Source organism: Trachurus japonicus, chromosome 15, assembly GCF_045865225.1.
Source record: "Trachurus japonicus isolate A0001 chromosome 15, Traja_1.0".
NCBI lineage: Eukaryota > Metazoa > Chordata > Actinopteri > Carangiformes > Carangidae > Trachurus > Trachurus japonicus.
In genome coordinates this window covers 7,872,454-7,894,184 of record NC_140921.1, presented here as the reverse complement: position 1 = coordinate 7,894,184, position 21,731 = coordinate 7,872,454, and the positions used below count along the sequence as shown (strand labels likewise).

At 42.9% G+C, this 21,731-nt stretch overlaps 1 protein-coding gene across 1 annotated transcript; it reads right to left on the bottom strand.

The window, feature by feature from the left end:
• Window positions 1-2,014: 2,014 nt before the first annotated feature.
• LOC146973133 (NLR family CARD domain-containing protein 3-like) lies at window positions 2,015-16,329 on the bottom strand. Its single transcript, XM_085799202.1, has 7 exons — window positions 16,226-16,329; window positions 15,665-15,784; window positions 15,151-15,270; window positions 12,883-13,115; window positions 12,392-12,666; window positions 10,779-12,304; window positions 2,015-2,192 (listed from the first exon to the last, which is right to left on the bottom strand). Exons 1-7 carry the CDS (start codon window positions 16,327-16,329, stop codon window positions 2,015-2,017), a joined length of 2,556 nt encoding a protein of 851 aa, XP_085655328.1.
• Between the last annotated feature and the right edge of the window lie 5,402 nt (window positions 16,330-21,731).

Below are 21,731 nucleotides of genomic sequence, written 5' to 3'. Positions count from 1 at the left end.
TGCTACAGTGATTTAAGTAGTTAAATCACTATCATCATAGTATAGTGGCAGTGAAGACCATTTAATCTGTATTCTCACTGTTCTCAGGTCAAATATTTATATGTGATTAAAAATGCAATTAATTTCGATTAATTAATCACAAAGTCTCTGATTAATTAGATTCACTTTTTTAATCTAATAACATGTGTGTAGTTCTTGACAGATGTAGCCTCTCAATATTGCTGTCAAAGTTCACCAGATTTAAGCCTTTTAATATATAATTGACAACATTTTCTGACACCTGAAAATCCTTAGTCGAGGAGGACTTCCCTAAGAAACAGTGACTGGACTAAAACCAGAGAAGAAGAAAACAGATGTCACCATGACAACCCTCAGTGTGGATCAGTATAATATCAGCCTCATCGTCTGCAGCTCAGTGTCAACACAACTTTCACATCACATTCATCTGAGCACAGAAATAAAACAGCGTCTGACCTCAGAGTCTCCAGTCTACAGTCTGGACTCTCCAGAAAACCACTCAGATCGTTTAGGTCTGAATCATCCAGGTTCCAGTTGTATCTCAGGTCCAGGTGTCTCAGGTGGGAGGGGTTGGACTTCAGAGCTGAGACCAGAGAAGAACAGCTGATCTTTGACAAACTACAGTGCTCCCATCTGAATAAAGAGTAAAAGAAATGAGTTGAGGACAAAGTTCCTTTTAACAGCGTTCAGTGTTTCATCAACTGTTCAGAGCTGAAGAAGTTTAAGAAAGAACAAGTTCAGAAAGTTAAAGTGAAGCAACAGGAATCAGGTTAAAGCTATAGTGCGTAACTTCTATGTGTCTGTAAATATCTGTTTCACCCAAGCCACTACAAGAAGAGATGATACAACGCTGATTAAGCCGTTAGGCTTCTCCAATGCTTCGTGGTATTTCTCAGTTCTTTTTGTACTGTCTTGGAGTGACATTCCCGCGCTGGCGGACAGGAAATGACCGAAACAACGCGTTTTATTTGGTTTTACCTGACAATGAGAAGGGAGGAGAGCTCTCCGCTGCTACTAGAAGCAACACTTGTTAGCAGCCTGGTGTTTGCCACATCGTTAGGTGTGTAGTCTGTGTTGCTGTGTGTAACTTACTGCAGGTAGTCTGTGTGCTGTGACGAGCAGTGTGCGGCGAGTCGCGAGTGTTATTGTCCGTGAACCGTGGTCCGTGACCAGCAGCATGTGGTGTGTTGCAAGTGTTACTGTTGTGTGATTACTGGGTAGCGGAGGGGAGGGGAGGGTTACACCGGGCCATAGGTGCCAGCCGTATCGTTGTAATAACGCAGAAATCCTTTAGGGGGCGACAGAAGTTACGCACTATAGCTATAAACAGTCACATACAACATTAATCCTAAATGCCCAAGATTCAGTCACAATCCAGCTATGGTGGGTCACATCACATGTTTTGGCTGTACAGGGCTCTGAACAACCTCTGGACAGAAATTGTTGAAGCTCAATGTGTCAATGTTGACCCTGATCCTGTAATTACCATCTTTGCAACAACAACCTCAGAAGAACAATGTACTATCGTATAGTCAAATGCCAGAGCTTTTTAACACTGATGGCTGTTTATTCCATTTATGTGGATGTGTGTATGTTTGTCGGCATACGTGAGTGTGTGTGTGTGCATAGGTATGAGATGTTCATATTTAGGGTACATCTACTGTATGTGTGAGTGTGTGCATCTACATACTGTATACTTTTTTCTATTTCTATTATTTTATTTTTATTTTATTTTTTTCTGTCTTGTGAGGGATGGTTGGGCGTGGTTGATTTGCTCTAAAATGTTAATTGTTCTGTAACCTTAAAAAAAAGCGCTATTAATAAAGTTCTTAAAAAAACAAAACAGCTACATACAGAGAGAGAAAACAGCTCATTAATTTTCATGAGAAGCTACTGCTGCTTCAACACAGACGTAGTGACTCCGCCTCTTAAACTCTGCCAGCTCCACCTGTGAGGACAAAGTGGAGACAAACTCCAACAGGTCCAGTCAGTGAACTCACCTCAGAGTCTTCAGTCTACAGTTTGGACTCTCCAGTCCAGCACACAGAGCCTTTACTGCTGAATCATCCAGGTTGTTCCAGCTCAGGTCCAGTTCTGTCAAGTGGGAGGGGCTGGACTTCAGGGCTGAGGCCACGACTTCACAGTGACTCTCTGAGAGTCGACAACCAGTAAGTCTGTGAAGAGAGAAAATAAAATGTGTCAGAATAAAATCAGCTTTAGACTGTAGTAAAAACACAGTTGATACATCCAATGACAGAACGTGATGATGTGATGAATCTGAGGTTTAACTCATTTATTCTGTCTGAGTGTGACATGAAACATGGCTGGCGTGTTCAAACCAAAAAACTTGAACTCTCAGATAACTTTGACCATGTTACCGGGCAACCAGACCAGGGGCCTCATTTATCAAAAAGGGTGTAAAACTGCTACTAAATTTTTGCGTACGGCGAAAAGACGAAAATGGCGTACACCCAAAATTTTTACACCTTTCTCAGATCTATCAAACTATGCGTGCTACGCACAACTCTCCACAATTTCTCTTTGATAAATCACACCAGACCCAAGAATGGTGCACACGTGAACACACCTCTTACTCCACCCCCGGAACGCCTAGACACAACCATATATGGTCTGCACGTGCATATTAATTAGCCATGTGCGCTCTGTGGAGCGGCTACAAAGTGACAACAAAGTGACAACGAAGACAACGGGCGGAGGGCGGGGGAAAGAAGCGGAACTTCTCCAAAAGCGAGTTACACGGTGATATCGGGCAATAAATCAGTCAGAAAAATGATCTTGCATTTTAATAAGCTACAATAAAAACAAAAACCTCCCAAATCTCAACAAAAGGGAACAGAAAGAAGAATAATCGTATGTAATCTGCCCCTTTATCCCAGAAAATCTCTCTTTTTTTTTTTTAACCTAGATGTTAAAACAATGTAAAGCAGGATTTCCAGGATAGTTACCATTACTTTGCACGCCTTTCCACACAGTTACAGCTCTACTGGACTCGGTTTAGGTCATTTTCCATTACAGCTGAGTCCTTTACAGTTCCTCCTCAGGGCCGCGTTGTCTCGCTCTTTATTCTCTCCTCTCGTCAGCTCCAAACTCACATGCACCTCGTTAACTCAGGTAACAGTCTAGGCTGCAGATCAGTGTGCACTGCTGCCGATGTGTTTTTAAACTTGGCGAGTTTGATCCTTGTTGGAAGTCACACTAGAGTGTGTATAAGCAAAAAAGCAAAATCCTCAATCCGCACTGTTCATCAATTAACATAGGCCTATAGCCTAGTGTTATTATAGAACGGGTTGGATTGCCAGCATCAACGGTCCACCACTACCACTAGCCTACTTCAAAAAATCCTACTGTGCTCTTCTAAATGTAATCTGCGCTCCTCTCTCCCTCTGACACTGCAGTTCTCTGACTCAGCAACGGTGTCGCCAATTCCTTCTGTTCCTCAAAAAAGGTGTAAATCACGGTACGCCAGGGTCAAAATGGGTGTAAATGTCCGCACTTTTTCCCGTCAGGTTTTGGCTTGATAGATCCCAAATTTGGCGGAGAAATTTGCGTACACACAAAACGGGGGGAAAAGGGTGTAAAAAAAAAGGCGTATCCACAATGATGAATGAGGCCCCAGCTGTTTACTATTTCCACACTGTGACTAGCTACTAACTGTACAGGGTGACCAAACCTTTGCTGAGGGTCCTTTTCCTTTTCTGTAATTTTGAATAGTAAAAGATGAAAATAATTATAGCCAAGCCAATGTGTAACTTTATGTCTTTTGGAGATCATTTCATCTTCCATTTACTTAACTGTTCATATTAACAGAATTTTGACCAGATATGCCCAAACTTTTGCATGACACTGTAACTGTTATTGGTGATTAAACAGCAACAATAACAACCGAGCTGAAGAATTAACATGTTGACAAGTCGACAGAGCTTCACCTAAAACAATTTTTTTCTTGTTTGTTTCCAGAAATATCTGTGTTCATACGGATCCACTGAAAACAACTGAAAACGCTGTAGTACATCCACCAGGCCTGTGTGGAGCGTGTGGCGCTGTAACACTGCCACACATAAACACAAACAAACAAAAACGACAGAGACAGGAAGGAAAGCTTCCTTGCTGTATTCAAACTCCAAACATTATAAGTGGATAAAATGTTGACAGGGAGTCGTGTCAGTGCAAATATGACGATCGATGATAATTTGACTGGCAAGATTCAGCCACAGTGTCCAAGGGACCGACAGCAGTCAACTGCTGTTGTTACATTACGTCTATTGGGTCTCATTCACGAAACGTGAGCAGCACGGATTTGTCTGTAAACCATGTGCAGCGGAAATTTACGTGGATTTCCGCATTCATCAATGTTTAAGTAGCGCTGATCTTTTTGTAGCTATACTCACAAAATCTACACTTGCTTCTGACTGTGCTTGTGTACATGTAGGAATACACAGACCAGGGGTCGCGTTAACCGAATATTTTCCGTCACTGAATAAAACGGTGACGGAAAAAATTTGAGGCCATCAGTCATTTTGACAGATTGCAATTCACACCCATGGCCCTGGCCATGTGCATTTGTTTACAATGAATTCAGCGGATAATCAAAACATGGAGCGGTGGATAACGTTATATAACATAGCCTATACAATGTCACAAAGTCACTACGGTGAGAATTAGATTTTAAAAAAAACTCACAGCTGGCTGGTGAGCTTTCGGTCGAAAACGCTGTTGTACCTCCTCTAGGCCTGTGTGGAGCGTGTGTGGAGCGTGTGTGGCGCTGTAGCGCTGCCACACATAAACACCAACAACAGAGAAGAAGACAGAAAGCTTCCCCGCAGTATTCAAACTCCAGACATTAGAAGTGGATTAAATGTTGACTGGGAGTCGTGTCAGTGCAAATATGACGATCGATAATGATTTAACGGGCGAGATTCGGCTGCAGTGTCCGAGGGACCGACAGTAGTCAGCTGTTGTTAAGTTACGTCCATAGACTGTTGTTAGGCTACATAGTGGTGTGTCTCGGTACAGGTAGAGCGGTCGGGGTATGACATCATCGTTTCACACACTTGCCGCACACAACTCTTCTAGAGGTAACGCTATAAGCCTTCTTTTAATGTATTTTGCCCGCTGTGGCATTGTTTATAACACTTAAAGCTGAGTGGGGTTTTGTCCTGTGCTGCATCTGTCTGTCTAGTAGCTTCAGTTGTTTCAGTGATGAGCAATGGCTGCGTGCGAGAGAGAGAGAGAGAGAGAGAGAGAGAGAGAGAGAGAGAGAGAGAGAGAGAGAGAGGTAACTTTCAGACAACGGCAGTGCACTATGCGGTGCCAGATGTGAAAACGTGCTCATTTGGATGTTTTGGTATAACACATGGATTAGCATGTTGATTGTTGACAGAAAACTGATGTCATCATCACGTATTTACGTTGTATTCAGATGTTGAATGGCAGAAAGTGACCCCCGGCCGCATTCACTGATGCCCCACAGTTAGATGTGCTCTGACGCCGACTCTGCTCCGGAGCATTCTCTGTTCGATTTGTTTGGACTTGATATGAATTAAAAATGAATTAAAATTGAATGCTATTGAATATGTCATTATTATCATAAAAAAAAAATTAAAGGTTGACTATGTAGAATTACAAGAACAACAACAGAAAAAGAATTCCAGCAGTCGATTGCCAGACCGTTGCTAGGTAAAACGGGCCGTTGCTAGGGGCTCTGCTCTGAACAGAGGACAGCAGAGGAGGAGGACTAAGCAGGATATTGACCTTATGTTTCATTTTTACCGTCATTAACAGCATAATAAATGACTTGTAGCTTGTTACAGGGAGAGTGGAGGCTCTCTGCCTTCCACACCGCTGCTGCTCAGAGCCTCAGAGCCTCCGCTGTCACTGCTCTCGTCAAGTTGAAAAAAAAAAGAAAAAAAAGGAGCTCCGTGGCACCGAAAGTCCGCGACGATAAACGTGTTTATGACAGATAAGACTACACAAATACACCCATCCTAACAAGTATATGTCGGCACATGTCGGCTACAGGCAGGTACGAATGTAAACAGAACGTTGACAGAAAGTCAGTTGTCGAGCCCGTCAGAAAAATTAAAAATAATAATTCAGACTAAAAAAAATTTTTTTGTGGAAAAGCAATACTTTCATTCTGTACCCCTCTAAAGGCCCCATGGATGTATTATTTTTGAAAAAATATAGCTTTTAATAAATATTCTACATATTCAACCTTTAAAGTGACCGGTAAAAATAGATTATGATGGAATTTTTATGACCCCGTCAGTCAAAATGACCGGCAATGAAAAAGTCTAGCACAACCTCTGACACAGACATATTGCTTGTCACGCTTGGAGATTTCAATTTTAACTCTCTGTTATGTTCTAAATACGCCGATGCCTTTGAAACACATAACTTGAAAGTGACAAACGATTATAAATATTCGGAGTGAGAAACGTTTTAGGGATCTGACACACACAAACACGTCAAGGCTCCATCTAATGATGATAATAATCTGATATAAAACTGGAACAACTTTCATTCCATAAATGTGCTCCTGATATACGATGCAAAGTGCTACACGCTACATGCTCGGTGGACACACTAAGTCCTGCGCAATAGCGCAATTGGCACCGGTTTGGATAGAGCTGAAAGATGACTGGTGCATCTGTAACAATATCTGTTGATGCAACCATGCTCATATACAGCTGAGGCTGTGAAGAGCCTCCTCCAGTGGCTGCTGTAGTTCTGTAGTTATGTGTAGGCCTTTTTTTCCATGTTTCATATCAAACTAGACTATTCTGGCTTTACTTCTTAAATGGTTCTTTTAACCAAGGATACTTAAGCAGAAGTAAGCGATCCGGTCGTTTTTTCTGACTTCTTGTCAGCCGATGGAGTTAGCAGCCCCCGCCCTCGTCATGGATCTATTAGTTCTCGTCCCTACGTCACCACATTCACACGCATCCCTTGGCTGCACACACAGCCCTTCATGCCATTCTCTCTCCTTATTGGATAAAGGTTGTAGGATACAAGGAAATAAAATAAAAGTTTTCTCCTCGGCTTGCAGCAGAGCAGAGTGACTGACAGACCCGTGTTTCGGACCAAACACTCTATGTAAGTGATTGCCGTCAGAAGATATAACTATTTGAGAAATAAACACCGCAGAATATTGGTGATTGACCAATCAGAATCGAGTATTCAAGAGAGCCGTGTTCTAAAACTATTTAAACACAAATATTCCGCTTACTTCTGCTTTAAGTCACTACATCTGTAGTCTCGCCTGCCAGACCCTCCTCCAGAAAAGAAGGAGAGTCTGGCTGCTCCGCCTATGATTCTGCGATCAGAGAAAAAAACGCTCCGGCCGTTTGGAATTCTTTCAACCAGTCACAATCGTTGTGGTCAGCGCCGTAGCAACGCCGTAGCAACGGCGCGCTTGCAAAATATTGCCGGTTGGAAACTGGATTTCGGTCCGCGGTGTAACGACGGTCGGCATCCGTTGACGGATATTTATTATTTTGTTCGGTTTAACGGCGGTTGGCAACCGCTGACAGATATGTATTCTTCTGTTCGGTTCATGACACGGATCCATGGTTCGGTTCCTGTTGTTGTTTGTTGATGTTTCCCTTTACTGGGCGGACTATGAAAGCTGCAGCACGGAGGCGGGACTTCCGCCGGGTGGCTCGTTCCGACCAATCAGAGGCTAATCGCAGCAACGCACTTCCGTCAGGCCAGACTACTACATCTGTTACTTGCACTACGCCTTTGATTTGTCCCAGTCACTACTAACAGAAGAGAATTAAATATTTTTTCTGAACTCCACTTCACCCAAAATGACTTTCATCCCCGAGCTCTCTTTTTTCTCTCTCTCTCTCTCCTTCTTTCCTTGTTTGCGTCATGGCCACAGGTAAACAGAATGCACCTACGTTGGTGGTCAGGATATCCTTATATCAGCTAATTGTTGATCACCGGCCGGGGGTGTGCTGTAATTTACGATGGGTGGGCATTCATAATCTTACACACGTGCTTACGATCAAATCTGAGATTCCCACACCGTTCATGAATCCAGAGTAGAGTTTTAGTAGCGTGGACTCTTATGTGCAAATCTACACACACATTTTGACATCACAAATTTCTGCGATGATCGTCAATCAAGATGCGCCAGCTCAGATATTTTTATATGCTGCATTTTATTTTAACTTGCTCATCGAATCGGGAGAAAAGCATATCGTACCAGCCCTAATAAACACCATCGATCTATTATACATCCATGGGAAACACTCAATGGATCTCATTCATGAAACGTTAGTCCAGTGTTTTTCAACCTTGTGTTCGGGACCCCATGTGGGGTCGCCTGGAATTCAAATGGGTTCGCCTAAATGTCTAGTAATTGATAAAAAAAAAAATTACTGATAAAAATATTTTCCTAATGAATTATTATTCTTTTTTAAAATTATGATTTAAAACACCACACATTGTATATTTTCACTTGTGAAAATATACAATGTGTGGTGTTTTAAATATTTTTATCAGTAATTTTTTTTAAATCAATTACTAGACATTTAGGCGAACCCATTTGAATTCCAGGCGACCCCACATGGGGTCCCGAACACAAGCTTGAAAAACACTGGACTAACGTTTCATGAATGAGATCCATTGAGTGTTTCCCACGGATGTATAATAGATCGATGGTGTTTATTAGGGCTGGTACGATATGCTTTTCTCCCGATTCGATGAATCGATTTTTTCTCCCACCCCTAGGCCCTCATTTATCAAACTTGCGCAGGATCTGGTGTAGATTCTGGTGTAAATATCAGTGTACGCGAAGTGTCACGTGTGATTTACTAAAAGTGTGTACGCAGCTGATTTCGGCGTAGAACCGGCGTGGTGGTGATAAATCCGGCGGCTGAAAACAAGAGTACCCATATGCAGGGACAAGAGCGCCGCCATTAGCTCAGCTGATCCATACCGGAAGTCACGACCGGAAGTTGCTCTTCTTCGTGTGTATCATTTCTATGTAGATAAAAAAAATAACTCAGTAACTCAATGGTCCATAATAAAATATTGTTTTCCAGCGGATATCTTAGTTACAACATGATTGAGCTAACTAAATATTTTTTTGCATGGATCGTTTATTAAGTTATTGAGTTATTAAAAAACGCTGCTAACGGCTAGCGGCTAACAGCTAGCGCCGAACGGCTAGCGGCTAACGGCTAGCGCCGCTCCTGCTGACAGCAGACCGGGAGAGAGAGAGAGAAAAAAGAAATGTCGTGGGTGCTTTGGTTAGGTTTAGGCAATGAAGAAAGGAGTTGGTTAAGTTTAGTAAAAAGACCAGGTAGAGGCTAGACAGGCCAGAGAGAGAGAGGGGGTTCTTAGAATAACATAGAAATAATATACACGAAGAAAAGCAACTTCCGGTCGTGACTTCCGGTATGGATGAGCTGAGCTAATGGCGGCGCCCTTGTCCCTGCACACAGGTCCCTCTCGCTGAAAACGAGCGTAATTTAAATGTCACACCCCGATATATTCCTGCTTTAGAGGCGTCGCCCTGACCCTTTTACGACATGGAGACACGGAAGACGGCCAAGAAGAGGGACTTTACTGGCGTTACCGCGTTGAACAGGGAGAGGGCGGCAACATTAAATATCTGGACATTGATAGATTGATAGTTTTTGTGATTGATAAGCGTCATCCCGGTGGATGGAGGCTGCAGACGCACGTGTCACCGACCACGTCAGGAAACCCAGTGATCTCATGAAATGCTCCTGCAGTTTACTAAACACAAGTGACTGAGGAGAAATCATAGGCATATTACTGCTGCGAACGTGACTTTATGACCATCAGCACCGCTGGCATGGTTCGGCTGATGGAGGGATGTGAAACACCGGCCCGATGTCCCGCTGACAGGTCCCGGTGACGGGGGAAAAAAAACAAAACACTCCGCCGCGGAGATCAGCTGCACCTGGACAGGTAGCGGAGTCCCCCCCCACCCCCCCCCCGCCGCCGGCTCGGGTGTCCGGCAGAGAGAGAGACTGAGGAGCCGTCCGGTCATGCTCTGGTGCAGGAGATGTTGGAAGTTTGTGTGTGATCTACAATAACAGGTCTGTCTGTCATTGACTGTTTCTGTTACACAGCTGATTAACGAGCATCTGTCACGTCGTGGTTTTTAATTCATCTCAGTTGCTCAAAATAAAAGTCGAGTTAAATTTTCAACACGGACTTGGTTGTAGCGTTTCTCTTTTTTGGCTACTTTTTAACTTTTTATCAATATAAACAACAACAACATGTGGTCCACATCGCTGCGTTATTAGACTATGGTTTAATAATCATTCTGACACAGCAGCACTCCTTCCTGCATGTTCTACGCTGGTTCCAAATGTGCGTACACCTGGTCAGAGCTGGCGTGAGATTTGTGCGTACCGTACGCTCACGCTCAGATTAATAAATGCCGATCCTTGCGGTGAATTTGGTGTACACCCATTTTTTTGGTGTACGCAAGTTTCATAAATGAGGGCCCTAGTTTTTATGTGTAGAGGTGGTCTCAGGATAGATAGATAGATGGATAGATAGATAGATAGATAGATAGATAGATAGATAGATAGATAGATAGATAGATAGATAGATAGATAGATAGATAGATAGATAGATAGATAGATAGTGAATGAAAATAAATGAAAACTATGAAAATAAATGAAAACTATGTTTAACTGGACTTCACTATACTACTGATCAATAATTATATTGATCATGTCTGGACTCACTGAGCCTTTCTGCAGTTCCTCACAGCTGGTATCAGTCTCAGTCGTCCCTGATGTGATGTGTTGTACTTCTCCAGGTCCAACTCGTCCAGAACCTGCTCTGACATCTGCAGCATGTAGGCCAGAGCTGAGCACTGGATCTCAGAGAGTTTCTTCTCTGATCTGTTCTCTGCCTTCATGAACTGTTGGATCTCCTCATGAACTGACTGGTCGTTCATCTCAGTCAGACAGTGGAAGATGTTGATGCTTCTGTCAGGAGAGATTTTATCACTGTTCATCTCCTTCAGGTTGTTGATGATTCTCTGGATGGTTTGTGGACTGTTGTCTGTCTGACCCATCAGACCTCCTAACAGCTTCTGGTTGGACTCCAGAGAGAGGCCATGAAGGAAGCGAACAAACAGGTCCAGGTGACCATTTTTACTTCTGAGGGATTTCTCCATGGCTCTCTTCAGGAAGTCATCCAGGGTTAAATAATCATGCTGTTTTCCCAAGAATTTCTCCAGGACTTCTGTGTTCCTGTTGGTGAAACAGTGGAACATGTAGACTGCAGCCAGAAACTCCTGAACACTCAGATGAACAAAGCAGTAGACTGTTTTCTGGAAGATCACACTCTCTCTTTTGAAGATCTCAGTGCAGAGTCCTGAGTTCACCAAGGCCTCTGTGACATCCAGACCACACTGCTCCAGGTCTTCTTGGTAGAACATGATGTTTCCTTTCTCCAGCTGTTCCAACGCCAGCCTCCCCAGCTTCAGAAGAACTTCCCTGTCGGCCTCCATCAGCTCCTGTGGACTCGTCTCATGTCCTTCACCGTACTTGTTCTTCTTCCTCTTTGTCTGGACCAGCAGGAAGTGTGAGAACAGGTCAGTCGTGGTCTTGGGCAGCTCTCCTCTCTGGTCTGTGGTCAACATGTGCTCCAGAACTGTAGCACTGATCCAGCAGAAGACTGGGACTTGACACATGATGTGGAGGGTCCTGGACGTCTGGATGTGTGAGATCATTCTTCTGGACAGATCTTCATCACTGGACCTCCGCCTGAAGTACTCCTCCATCTGGACGTCAGTGAAGCCTCGGACCTCTGTTACCCTGTCAACACATGTAGGCGGGATCTGATTGGCTGCTGCAGGTCTGGAGGTGATCCAGACCAGAGCAGAGGGAAGCAGATTCCCCTGGATGAGGTTTGTCAGCAGCACGTTGACTGATGACTTCTTTGTGACGTCAGACACAACCTCCCTGTTGCTGAAGTCCAGTGACAGTCGGCTTTCATCCAGGCCGTCAAAGATGAAGAGAAGTTTACAGACAGCCAGCTGCTCTGCTGTGACCTTCTCTAATGTTGGATGGAAAACATGGAGCAGCCTGAGAAGACTCAACCGCTGATCTCTGATCAGGTTCAGCTCCCTGAACGAAAGCAGAACCAGCAGACTGACGTCTTGGTTCTCCAAGCCCTCGGCCCAGTCCAGAGTGAACTTCTGCACCGAGAAGGTTTTTCCAACGCCAGCGACGCCGTTGGTCAGAACCACTCTGATGGGTCTCTGTTGAGCAGAGACGTTGTGTCTCTGTTGGAGATGAAAATATTCAGAGAAATTGTGTCTTATTTTGACAAAAAAGTTTCTTAAGACACTGTGCCTCTGTTGGACAGGTGAGACTTTAAAGATGTCTTGGCACTTGATTGGAGTGTCATGGACGGTCTTCTTCTTGGAAGTTGTCTCCAGCTGTCTCACCTCATGTTGGGTATTAACCTCTTCACTCTGTCCCTCTGTGATGTAGAGCTCAGTGTAGACGCTGTTGAGGAGGGTTCCACTTCCTGTTGCCTCAGTTCCTTCAGTCACTCGTCCACATCTGCTCCTCAGACTGGTCTTGTGTTGATCTAAAACCTCCTGCAGACCACGGTCTGCTGAGAGAGAAGAGACAGAGTCAGACTGAAGACAGAGAGTCTGATAATGTGATCAATTATTTTCATCAGCTACAGAAAAACTACAGACAACAAATAGAAGGTTTGATTGTTGTGGTGTTGATCATCATCAGTGCTGTGTCATGGAACAACTCTGTAGAAAACAACAGGTCCTGTTTTCAGAAATGACCACATCAGCAGACAGATGTTCAGTCTCACTCTGTACACAGCTGCTCTGATTGGCTGTCTGCAGTCCACCTCTGATTCTGGGTCTTTGTCCACACTGGGGGCAGGAGGGGGGTCCCGAAGAACCAGACTGGTCCCAGTATGTGGTTAAGCACTGTCTGCAGAACCAGTGTCCACAGCTGGAGGAGACTGGATCCTTCAGGACGTCCTGACAGAGACCACAGCAGGACAACTGCTCGTCCACAGAGACACCACTCCTCTTCCTCCTGTCAAGACATTTCTGTGTTACTAACATGTCACAGTCACAGCTCCACCTCTGTGCTCTGATTGGTTAACCACCTTAAGGGGGCAGGGCTTCAGTAAGAAGAGGAGGAGAGAGAGGGAAAGTAGAAGAAGAAGAATGGAGAGAGATGAGTTGAATGAAAACCTGGTCTTGAAGTGGTCTGGATTTTGTCTCTGTTCATCTGTTAACCTAAAATCTTGACTCTAAAACAAAACTCCTGTTAGTTTGAGTCTCTTTAGATCTGTGTTGTTTTATCCTTTTTCTTTTTACTCCAAATGTCTGAAATTATTCAGAAGCTGTTGTTTTCCTGTGAATGTTTCTGTGACTCTTTCAGACACTGATCATGTGTTTGATATTGAGTCCTATCTGCTTTTTTTTCATGTTGCTGCTTTAACTAATCAACTCATCATCCAGACGCTGCTGTGTCGCTCTAATGAACCTGTGTTGGATTTATAATTCAGTGTGAGAAGACTTAAGCTGACGGTAGAAGCTTCAGCAGCTCCATCTGAGCTCCCACTAAATGTTGTGTTCACTGTTGTGAACAAAGCTCCACATGAACCTTGTGTAGAAGCTCAGGCAGTCAGAGATGGCAGGAAACCTTGATCATGTATCTGCTGCTTTAATCTCTACTATAGCTTCAGTTTAAAGGCTCTGATGTATGGCTCATTAAATGGTCTCCTCCAGCATGGAGACACTGGCCCTCATTTATGAAACTTGCGTACACCAAAAAAATGGGTGTACACCAAATTCACCGCAAGGATCGGCATTTATTAATCTGAGTGTGAGCGTACGGTACGCACAAATCTCACGCCAGCTCTGACCAGGTGTACGCACATTTGGAACCAGCGTAGAACATGCAGGAGGGAGTGCTGCTGTGTCACAATGATTATTAAACCATAGTCTAATAACGCAGCGATGTGGACCACATGTTGTTGTTGTTGTTTATATTGATAAAAAGTTAAAAAGTAGCCAAAAAAGAGAAACGCTACAACCAAGTCCGTATTGAAAATTTAACTCGACTTTTATTTTGAGCAACTGAGATGAATTAAAAACCACGACGTGACAGATGGGGGGGGGGGGGGGGTCAGGGCGCTACCTGTCCAGGTGCAGCTGATCTCCGCGGCGGAGTGTTTTTCTTTTCTTTTTTTTCCCGTCACCGGGACCTGTCAGCGGGAGATCGGGCCGGTGTTTCACATCCCTCCATCAGCCGAACCATGCCAGCGGTGCTGATGGTCAAAAAGTCGCGTTCGCAGCAGTAATATGCCTGTGATTTCTCCTCAGTCACTTGTGTTTAGTAAACTGCAGGAGCATTTCATGAGATCACTGGTTTTCCTGACGTGGTCGGTGACACGTGCGTCTGCAGCCTCCATCCATCGGGATGACGCTTATCAATCACAAAATCTATCAATCTATCAATGTGCAGATATTTAATGTTGCCGCCCTCTCCCTGTTCAACGCGGTAACGCCAGTAAAGTCCCTCTTCTTGGCCGTTTTCCGTGTCTCCATGTCGTAAAAGGGGCAGGGCGACGCCTCTAAAGCAGGAATATATCGGGGCGTGACATTTAAATTACGCTCGTTTTCAGCCGCCGGATTTATCACCACCACGCCGGTTCTACGCCGAAATCAGCAGCGTACACACTTTTAGTAAATCACACGTGACACTTGGCGTACACTGATATTTACACCAGAATCTACACCAGATCCTGCGCAAGTTTGATAAATGAGGGCCACTGTGTTTCTTCTCTGTCCTCCTGTCCACTGACAGCTCTACAGACAGGTGGAGATGTTGACATGAGATCAGCTGATTGTGGTCGTGTCTGAATCCATCTGTGGAAACTGTGGAGGTTTGATTGGGCTCTTGTTGATGCACCAACGTTCACACTGAGGCTGATGACACAGTAACATGAGGACACTTAGTAAATCTGATGAAGTTTGTGTGTGCATGTTTCTGTTTCCTTAACGTGAGTCGAATGACTGAATCATCTTCAGCTCAGTTTACAGTAGAAACCATCTCTTACTGTGACTCTGAGGGTCCAGGTTCACGACTGAAGTCTGGTGGTTCATGGTTGGACCAGTTACTCCTTATAGACGGACAGATGGATCCTGTAGACTCTGCTCTCGGTCTGTGGTTCTGACCTCTGCAAACAAACGTGTTCAAAAACAAAATTGAGGAATGCACATATTCTGTTCATTTTGTGAATGTTAATGCATCTGTAAGTCGTCACTGTTTTGACAAACTATTACATTGTTGTTGTTGTTAAGTTTAGTTCTCAGATCTGTTGCAGTAAACATTATCATGCTTGCTGACTTGAACATAGCCTGTTCAATGCAGTGTAAACATCACTTTAGTCAAACATGGAATAATTTTCCATAATAACTATATGTCATTATTTCAATATCTGTATTTATGTTTACTGGCTCCAATTGAAGACGTGAAACTGTGGAAACTGTTATTTCCTCTCTCTAGTCACGTTACTGGACTCTGACCCAGAGACAGTTTCTACATTCACAGGTTTGTAGCAGCTCTCTTACTGTGACTTTGAGGGTCCAGGTTCACGACTGAAGTCTGGTGGTTGATTATTGGACCAGTCACTCTTCACAGACTGACAGATGGATTCTGGAGACTCTGCTCTCAGTCTGGGGTTCTGACATCTGCAAACATGTTCAAAAACTAAATTGAGGAATGCACATATTCTGTTAATTTTGTGGATGTTAATTGCATCTGTAAGTCGTCACTGTTTTGACAAACTATTACATTGTTGTTGTTACGTTTAGTTCTCAGATCTGTTGCAGTAAACGTTACCATGATAGCTGACTTGAACATAGCCTGTTCAATGCAGTGTAAACAGCACTTTACTCAAACATGGGATAATATTTTCATATTTTCCATAATAACTATAGTATGTCATTATTTCAATATCTGTATTTATGTTCTAAACATGTAAAAATAAACTCACTGGCTCCTATTGAAGACGTGAAACTGTTAAAACTCATGTTATTTCCTGTTCCAGTCACGTTGACTGCAGCAGCTCAACACACTGAACTCTGACCCAGAGACAGTTTGGACGTTCATAGGTGTAGCAGCTCTCTTACTTTGACTCTGAGGCTCCAGGTTCACGGCTGAGGTCTGGTGGACGATCTTTGGTCCAGTTACTCTTCAAAGACACAGACAAGGACTCTGCTCCATCTCCCTCCATGTTACCCTGTTAAAACAACAATTCAGCTCCTCACTTCCTGTTTTTTCCTCTTTTTCTGTGTCTCTGTGTGGACTGAAGTTCACTCTGACTCTTCTTCCCGCCACAGTGCACATGGTCAAACTGACACACACACTCTCACACTTCAACAATGACAATAATATTAATGATAGAGTTGTGTTAACACTCACCTGACTCTGACTTCAGTTTCCCTCCGTCTGCTCCGAGTCTGACTGCCAAGTCACTGAAACAATTTCACTTCCATCTGGCTCTTCCTGTTCCAAAGTTTTAATAAACTGCAACTGTCTTCCTAACCCAATACCACACAGCCACAGAGGAAGAACTGAAACTGAGAGAACTCAAATGGCAAAATGCATTGCCATTTGAGTAAAGGTTCAGGAACACAATGGCAATATGACATCTGATTAATTACATAATTCCTTTATTAAAACTTTATAGAGGATTGCATTGCCACTTTGCATATTGAATTGTAAATTGCCATGAAGTATTTTCAAATTGCATGACTGATGAGGATCCAGGAAACTATACACTATAATAATGACAATAATATTAATGACAAAGTTGTGTTAACACTCACCTGACCTCTCTCTCTCTCTCTCACACACACACACACACAGAGAGAGAAGCGTATCTGCACCTTCATTCAATGTGCAATTTTGTCATGCAATTTTAAAATGGAGTCTACCTGTCACTTTACAATTCAATATGCAATCCTCAATAAACTTTTAATAATCTGTAATTGTCTTCCTGTATTACCCAATACCACACTGTCACAGACAAAGGAAGAACTGACAGTTTGCATTCTCAAATTTAGTTTCGGTTCAGATAACCCTTGTGACCAAACCCTTGTGACCTGGTTAATTACATAATTCCTTTATTAAAACTTTATAGAGGACTGAAGTAGGCTACTGAAGATTTTAAATTAGATTTCAAAAATAGAAAATAGAAATGTTCTTGCAGGAAGGAGCAAAGACATAAACGTGGAAAAATAATAAAGTAAGAACAATAATAATCAGATAAATACTAGTTTCATTATTCTTAATCTCTCTTTATTGCATTAGAACATACATTTCTCATATATATCTATATATATATATTTTATAAATGTGAATTTGTACACTACAATCTTTTATTGTAACATGTTAGAAAATACTCGTAACGCTCCAAAAACATAGCACTAAAAACAGTTACCAAACAATGATTATTACATTTCCTCGTTTTTGTTTTATGTTTTTGTTTTGCCCACCAAGAACAGAAAAAAAAAAAACCCAAGATGGCGGAGATGAAACTGTTGACCAGGAGGAGAGGAGAGGACCACTGCGGTTTGGAGACGGGTGGTTGGGTCGTCGCAGGTTTGTAGTAGCAGACATTTTGTGATCAAACGGGGTCGGGGACGGGGGGACTCTGTCACAACAGGTAACACGACAGCAGGAAGGAAATATGAGGGAGAAAGGGGGGAGTGTGTACAGCAATGAGCGTCAAGCAAAGCCTCATGGGAAAGTTGGGTTATTTAGTCCTGGCTTGGTTTTTTTGTTTGATCGTCCCAGCTCCAGTAAATCTGATAAACTGGGACGCGAAATAAGAGTTTCTTCTCAGTTTGTTTTGTGGTTTGGAAGTTGTGACTTTAAGTGTAGCTAATTCATTTAGCAATTTTCTTTCTATCTAACGATACTTGATTTTGTGCTTATTGATCCGGCCCAATAGTAGCCATGTTCTGTACCTCGTTAGTAACCAATGGCCAGCTGTAAACTTAGTGTTTTATGGTAAAGTTTTAAAAAGTGGAGAATTAGACAGGGCTAATTTAACGTGTTCAACTATGTAGCAATTAATGCCAGTTTGCTAATACGTATAATCTATTTAGATCAAATAATGTTGAATATGGTTGACTTATCTGACCAGACATATCATAATTCATTTTATTTATGATGCAAATTTGTCAATATTTCAGTTATACTTCAGAAGAAAACAACGCCATTTGTGCCATAGTGCAAAATGTAGTGCTAACATTGGGCTAAGTGAACTAAAAATATTTGCTAACTTTATATTTCACCAGAAAAAAGATGAGATATTTTATAATTACTTGATATAATTATGTAAAATTTAAGTATGTGTTCAAAACCAATTAGAAAAGTACAGACAAAGCCAAAACTTTGTGTGTGTTAATGGAGAACGCTCACTAATTTCTCCATTTTGTCACATACGACTAAAATTAACTATATTTTTTAAAGTTGACCTCTTTTGATTGGACGTTGCTCCAGATTATAACAGATTTGTACATTTCTGAAGTCCTAATTAGTGAAAGTGGTCTGACAGCAGCCAGTGGTTACTAAAAACTTTCTGCACAAACTCTCAAAGAGCTGGTGCAACAATCCAGATGTTTAACAGTGCAGTGTGTTAGCAGTAGCAGTTAGGATGGAGCATGTTGATGGAAGCAGGGCGAGGTAAGCTGAGAGATAGAGAATAGAGATAGAGATAGAGAATACTTTATTCATCCCTAGCAGGGAAATTCAAGTTAGTCCAGTAGCTCACAACAATGACAAAAAAGATGAACACAAAAAACATTTTAACAAGTGTTATATAAAACGATTGCAGCAGGAACAAATGATCTCTTAAATCTTTCGGTTCTGCAGGTCAGGGAGATGAGCCTTTTGCTTCGGCTGCTCCTCTGACCTGAGAGGGTTTTGTGTAGAGGGTGTTGGGGGTCACCCAGGATGGTCTTCAACTTACACCCCATCCTCCACTTAACCACAGCCTCTACCAGCTCCGCTCCCTCCCCCATCACAGAGCTACATTTTTTGATGAGCCTGTCTAGTCTGTTCCTGTCCCTGACCTTGATGTTGTTACCCCAGCAGACAATAGCAAAGAATGTAACACTTGCAATGACAGACTGATAAAACATACGCAGCATTACATTACATACATCAAAAGACCTGAGTCTTCTTAAAAAGAAGAGCCTGCATTGTGTCTTTTTGTACACATAATTTGTGTGTACGGACCAGTCCAGCCTGTCATCAAGGTGTACTCCAAGGTACTTGTATGACTGAACCCTCTCAATGTCCACCCCATCCACAGTCACAGGCCGTAAGGGTCTTTTGGACCTGCCAAAGTCAATAATCATTTCTTTGGTCTTTGATGTATTAAGCAACAAGTTGTTCTTGTTGCACCAGTCTGTGAACGCCCCCACCAGGTCCTGTATTCATCTTCCTGTCCCTTCTTCACACATGCCACTATGGCCGTGTCGTCAGAGTACTTCTGAACATGGCAAGATTCAGATGTGGATGTGAAATCTGCAGTGAAAAGTGTGAAGAGGTAAGGTGAGAGCACAGTACCTTGTGGTACTCCTACACTGCTCACCACTGTGTCTGACATGCAATTTCCCAGCCTCACATACTGTGGCCGCTCTGTAAGATAGTTATAGACCCACAAGATGATGGTTGGATCCACACCCATCTTCTCCAGCTTTCCTCTCAGAATACTAGGTTGAATTGTGTCAAAGGCACTGGAAAAATCTAGAAACAGCAGTCTCACATATCGCCCAGGTTCATCCAGGTAAGAGTAAATCCGATGCAACATGTAGATGATTGCAGAGAGGGTGGGAGAGATAACGGCAGGTTGTTGTTGTTGCTTTTTTCTTTCTTTTTTTTGTGTAGTAAGTTTAAGTTTTAGGTGGAGGCAGGTTACTGTGACCAGCAGAGAGGGAGACGGAGGAGGGGGGAGCTAGGGTGAAGAGAGGGGGGGACACAGTATTAACAATCTAACACACAAAAACACACACACACGCACACACAGAGTGAGGCTAAAAGGTTTTAAAAACTAGCGATACGGGCACAACGACTGGCACTGCAGGGAGGCAGGTGGAGGACAGGTGTATCTGGGTGTGGATGGGTGGAGGAGGAGGAGGAAGAAGAAGAAGAGAAGAAAGAGGAAACGTGAGGCAACAAGGAACGTTCCCCCTTTTTTCATCAGGTCCAGAACCAGAACAGTCGTCTGTTAGTTTCTATAGGGGGGGAGAGAGGGAAGCGTGCAACGCCGCGTAACATCACAGAATGATTGTCCTCTTGAACGTCCCTCACCTCACCTCACCAACAACACTACACTTGTCTGTTTCTGTTTGTTTTAACCTTTCAACCCTCCTCCTCCTCCTCCCTCGTTAGTTTTTACTTCTCAGGGATTCCCTCTTTCATTTCACACACACACACACACACACACACACACACACACACACACACACATACACAAAACCCTGTGACCATAAAGGACATTTATATATACACACACTCGCTCACACACGACACAACAGGTAGACACGTTTTGACCCAATAATAAAAACACGACTGACTGGTTCGTTAGCAGGAAGCAGAGGATCGGACAGACACAGACATGGCCGTCTGTTGTTGATATGACAATCAAGTACAAAATCTATATTAACCATTACAATTTTAAGAATGAGCCTGCTTCTTTTTTCTTCATCTGACCTTTGAGTGTCAATTCCTAGTCCATAAAGTTAAAATCCACAAAACAAACAAAATCAATTAGAGAAAATTATTTCTGATTAATTGTTGAAGCAAAACTGCTGAAAACCAGTGTTTTATATAATTTCAAATTGAATATCTTTGGAAGGAAATTATTTTCTCTCAGTCTACAGAAACCAAAAGATTAACTGGTTAATTGAAAGACAAATAAAACTCATAAGAAAATAGATTGAAACAGTGTGAAATCCTGGTTTTCTTTCTCGTTTCAGAGCAGACGTGTGCAGTCCTACATTTAAGACGTCTCATGTTTCCTTCCTTCCTTCCTTCCTTCCTTCCTTCGTTCCTCCTCCTCCTCTCCCTCAGTGAGCAGTATCATGATGTTATGATGTTAGGTTCCTAAGGCAGTATCACAGTACAGTCCATAGAGAAACAACAGCAGTACAGAATTACACTGGCCTGCCCAGAACCTTACATCCAGCTCAGGTGGGACACTGACGGCATCTGGATTTTTTCCGTTTGTTTTGTTTTTATTTAGTTATTTTATTATTTTTTAAAGCCTCCTGTTATTTGATTTCCAAAACTGTGTGTTGTTGCTTGTTTTCCTGCTGTTAAAATATTCACCGAACATTCAAATCAGGAAGCAATGAGGAAGGGACGGGGGTATGGGTGGGTGGGCGGGGCTAGGGAATAAAGATTTGGGGAAAATAACTTGTTAAAAAATGTTAAAATCTCATTTCTTGTGGTGCCCTGGTAGCTCAGCGGGCTAAGGCACATGCCATGTTCTCGCAAAAACATAATTGGTCTAAAAATCCGGCTCATTTACCACCGTCGCATGTTGTGGTCACTTCTTCACCTCCTTTACTGTCACACACTCCATCCATGAAAAACAGAATATGATGGTCGCTTAGAAAA

Bases quoted from the DNA above. Each gene is read 5' to 3' on its own strand.
- LOC146973133 (XM_085799202.1), bottom strand. From the start codon at position 16,329: ATGGAGGGAGATGGAGCAGAGTCCTTGTCTGTGTCTTTGAAGAGTAAC. The intron at 15,785-16,225 runs GTAAGAGAGCTG...ACATGTTTGCAG, and splicing joins CCTGGAGCCTCAGAGTCAAA to ATGTCAGAACCCCAGACTGA. The intron at 2,193-10,778 runs GTGAGTCCAGAC...CTCTCTTCACAG, and splicing joins AGGAACTGCAGAAAGGCTCA to ACTTACTGGTTGTCGACTCT.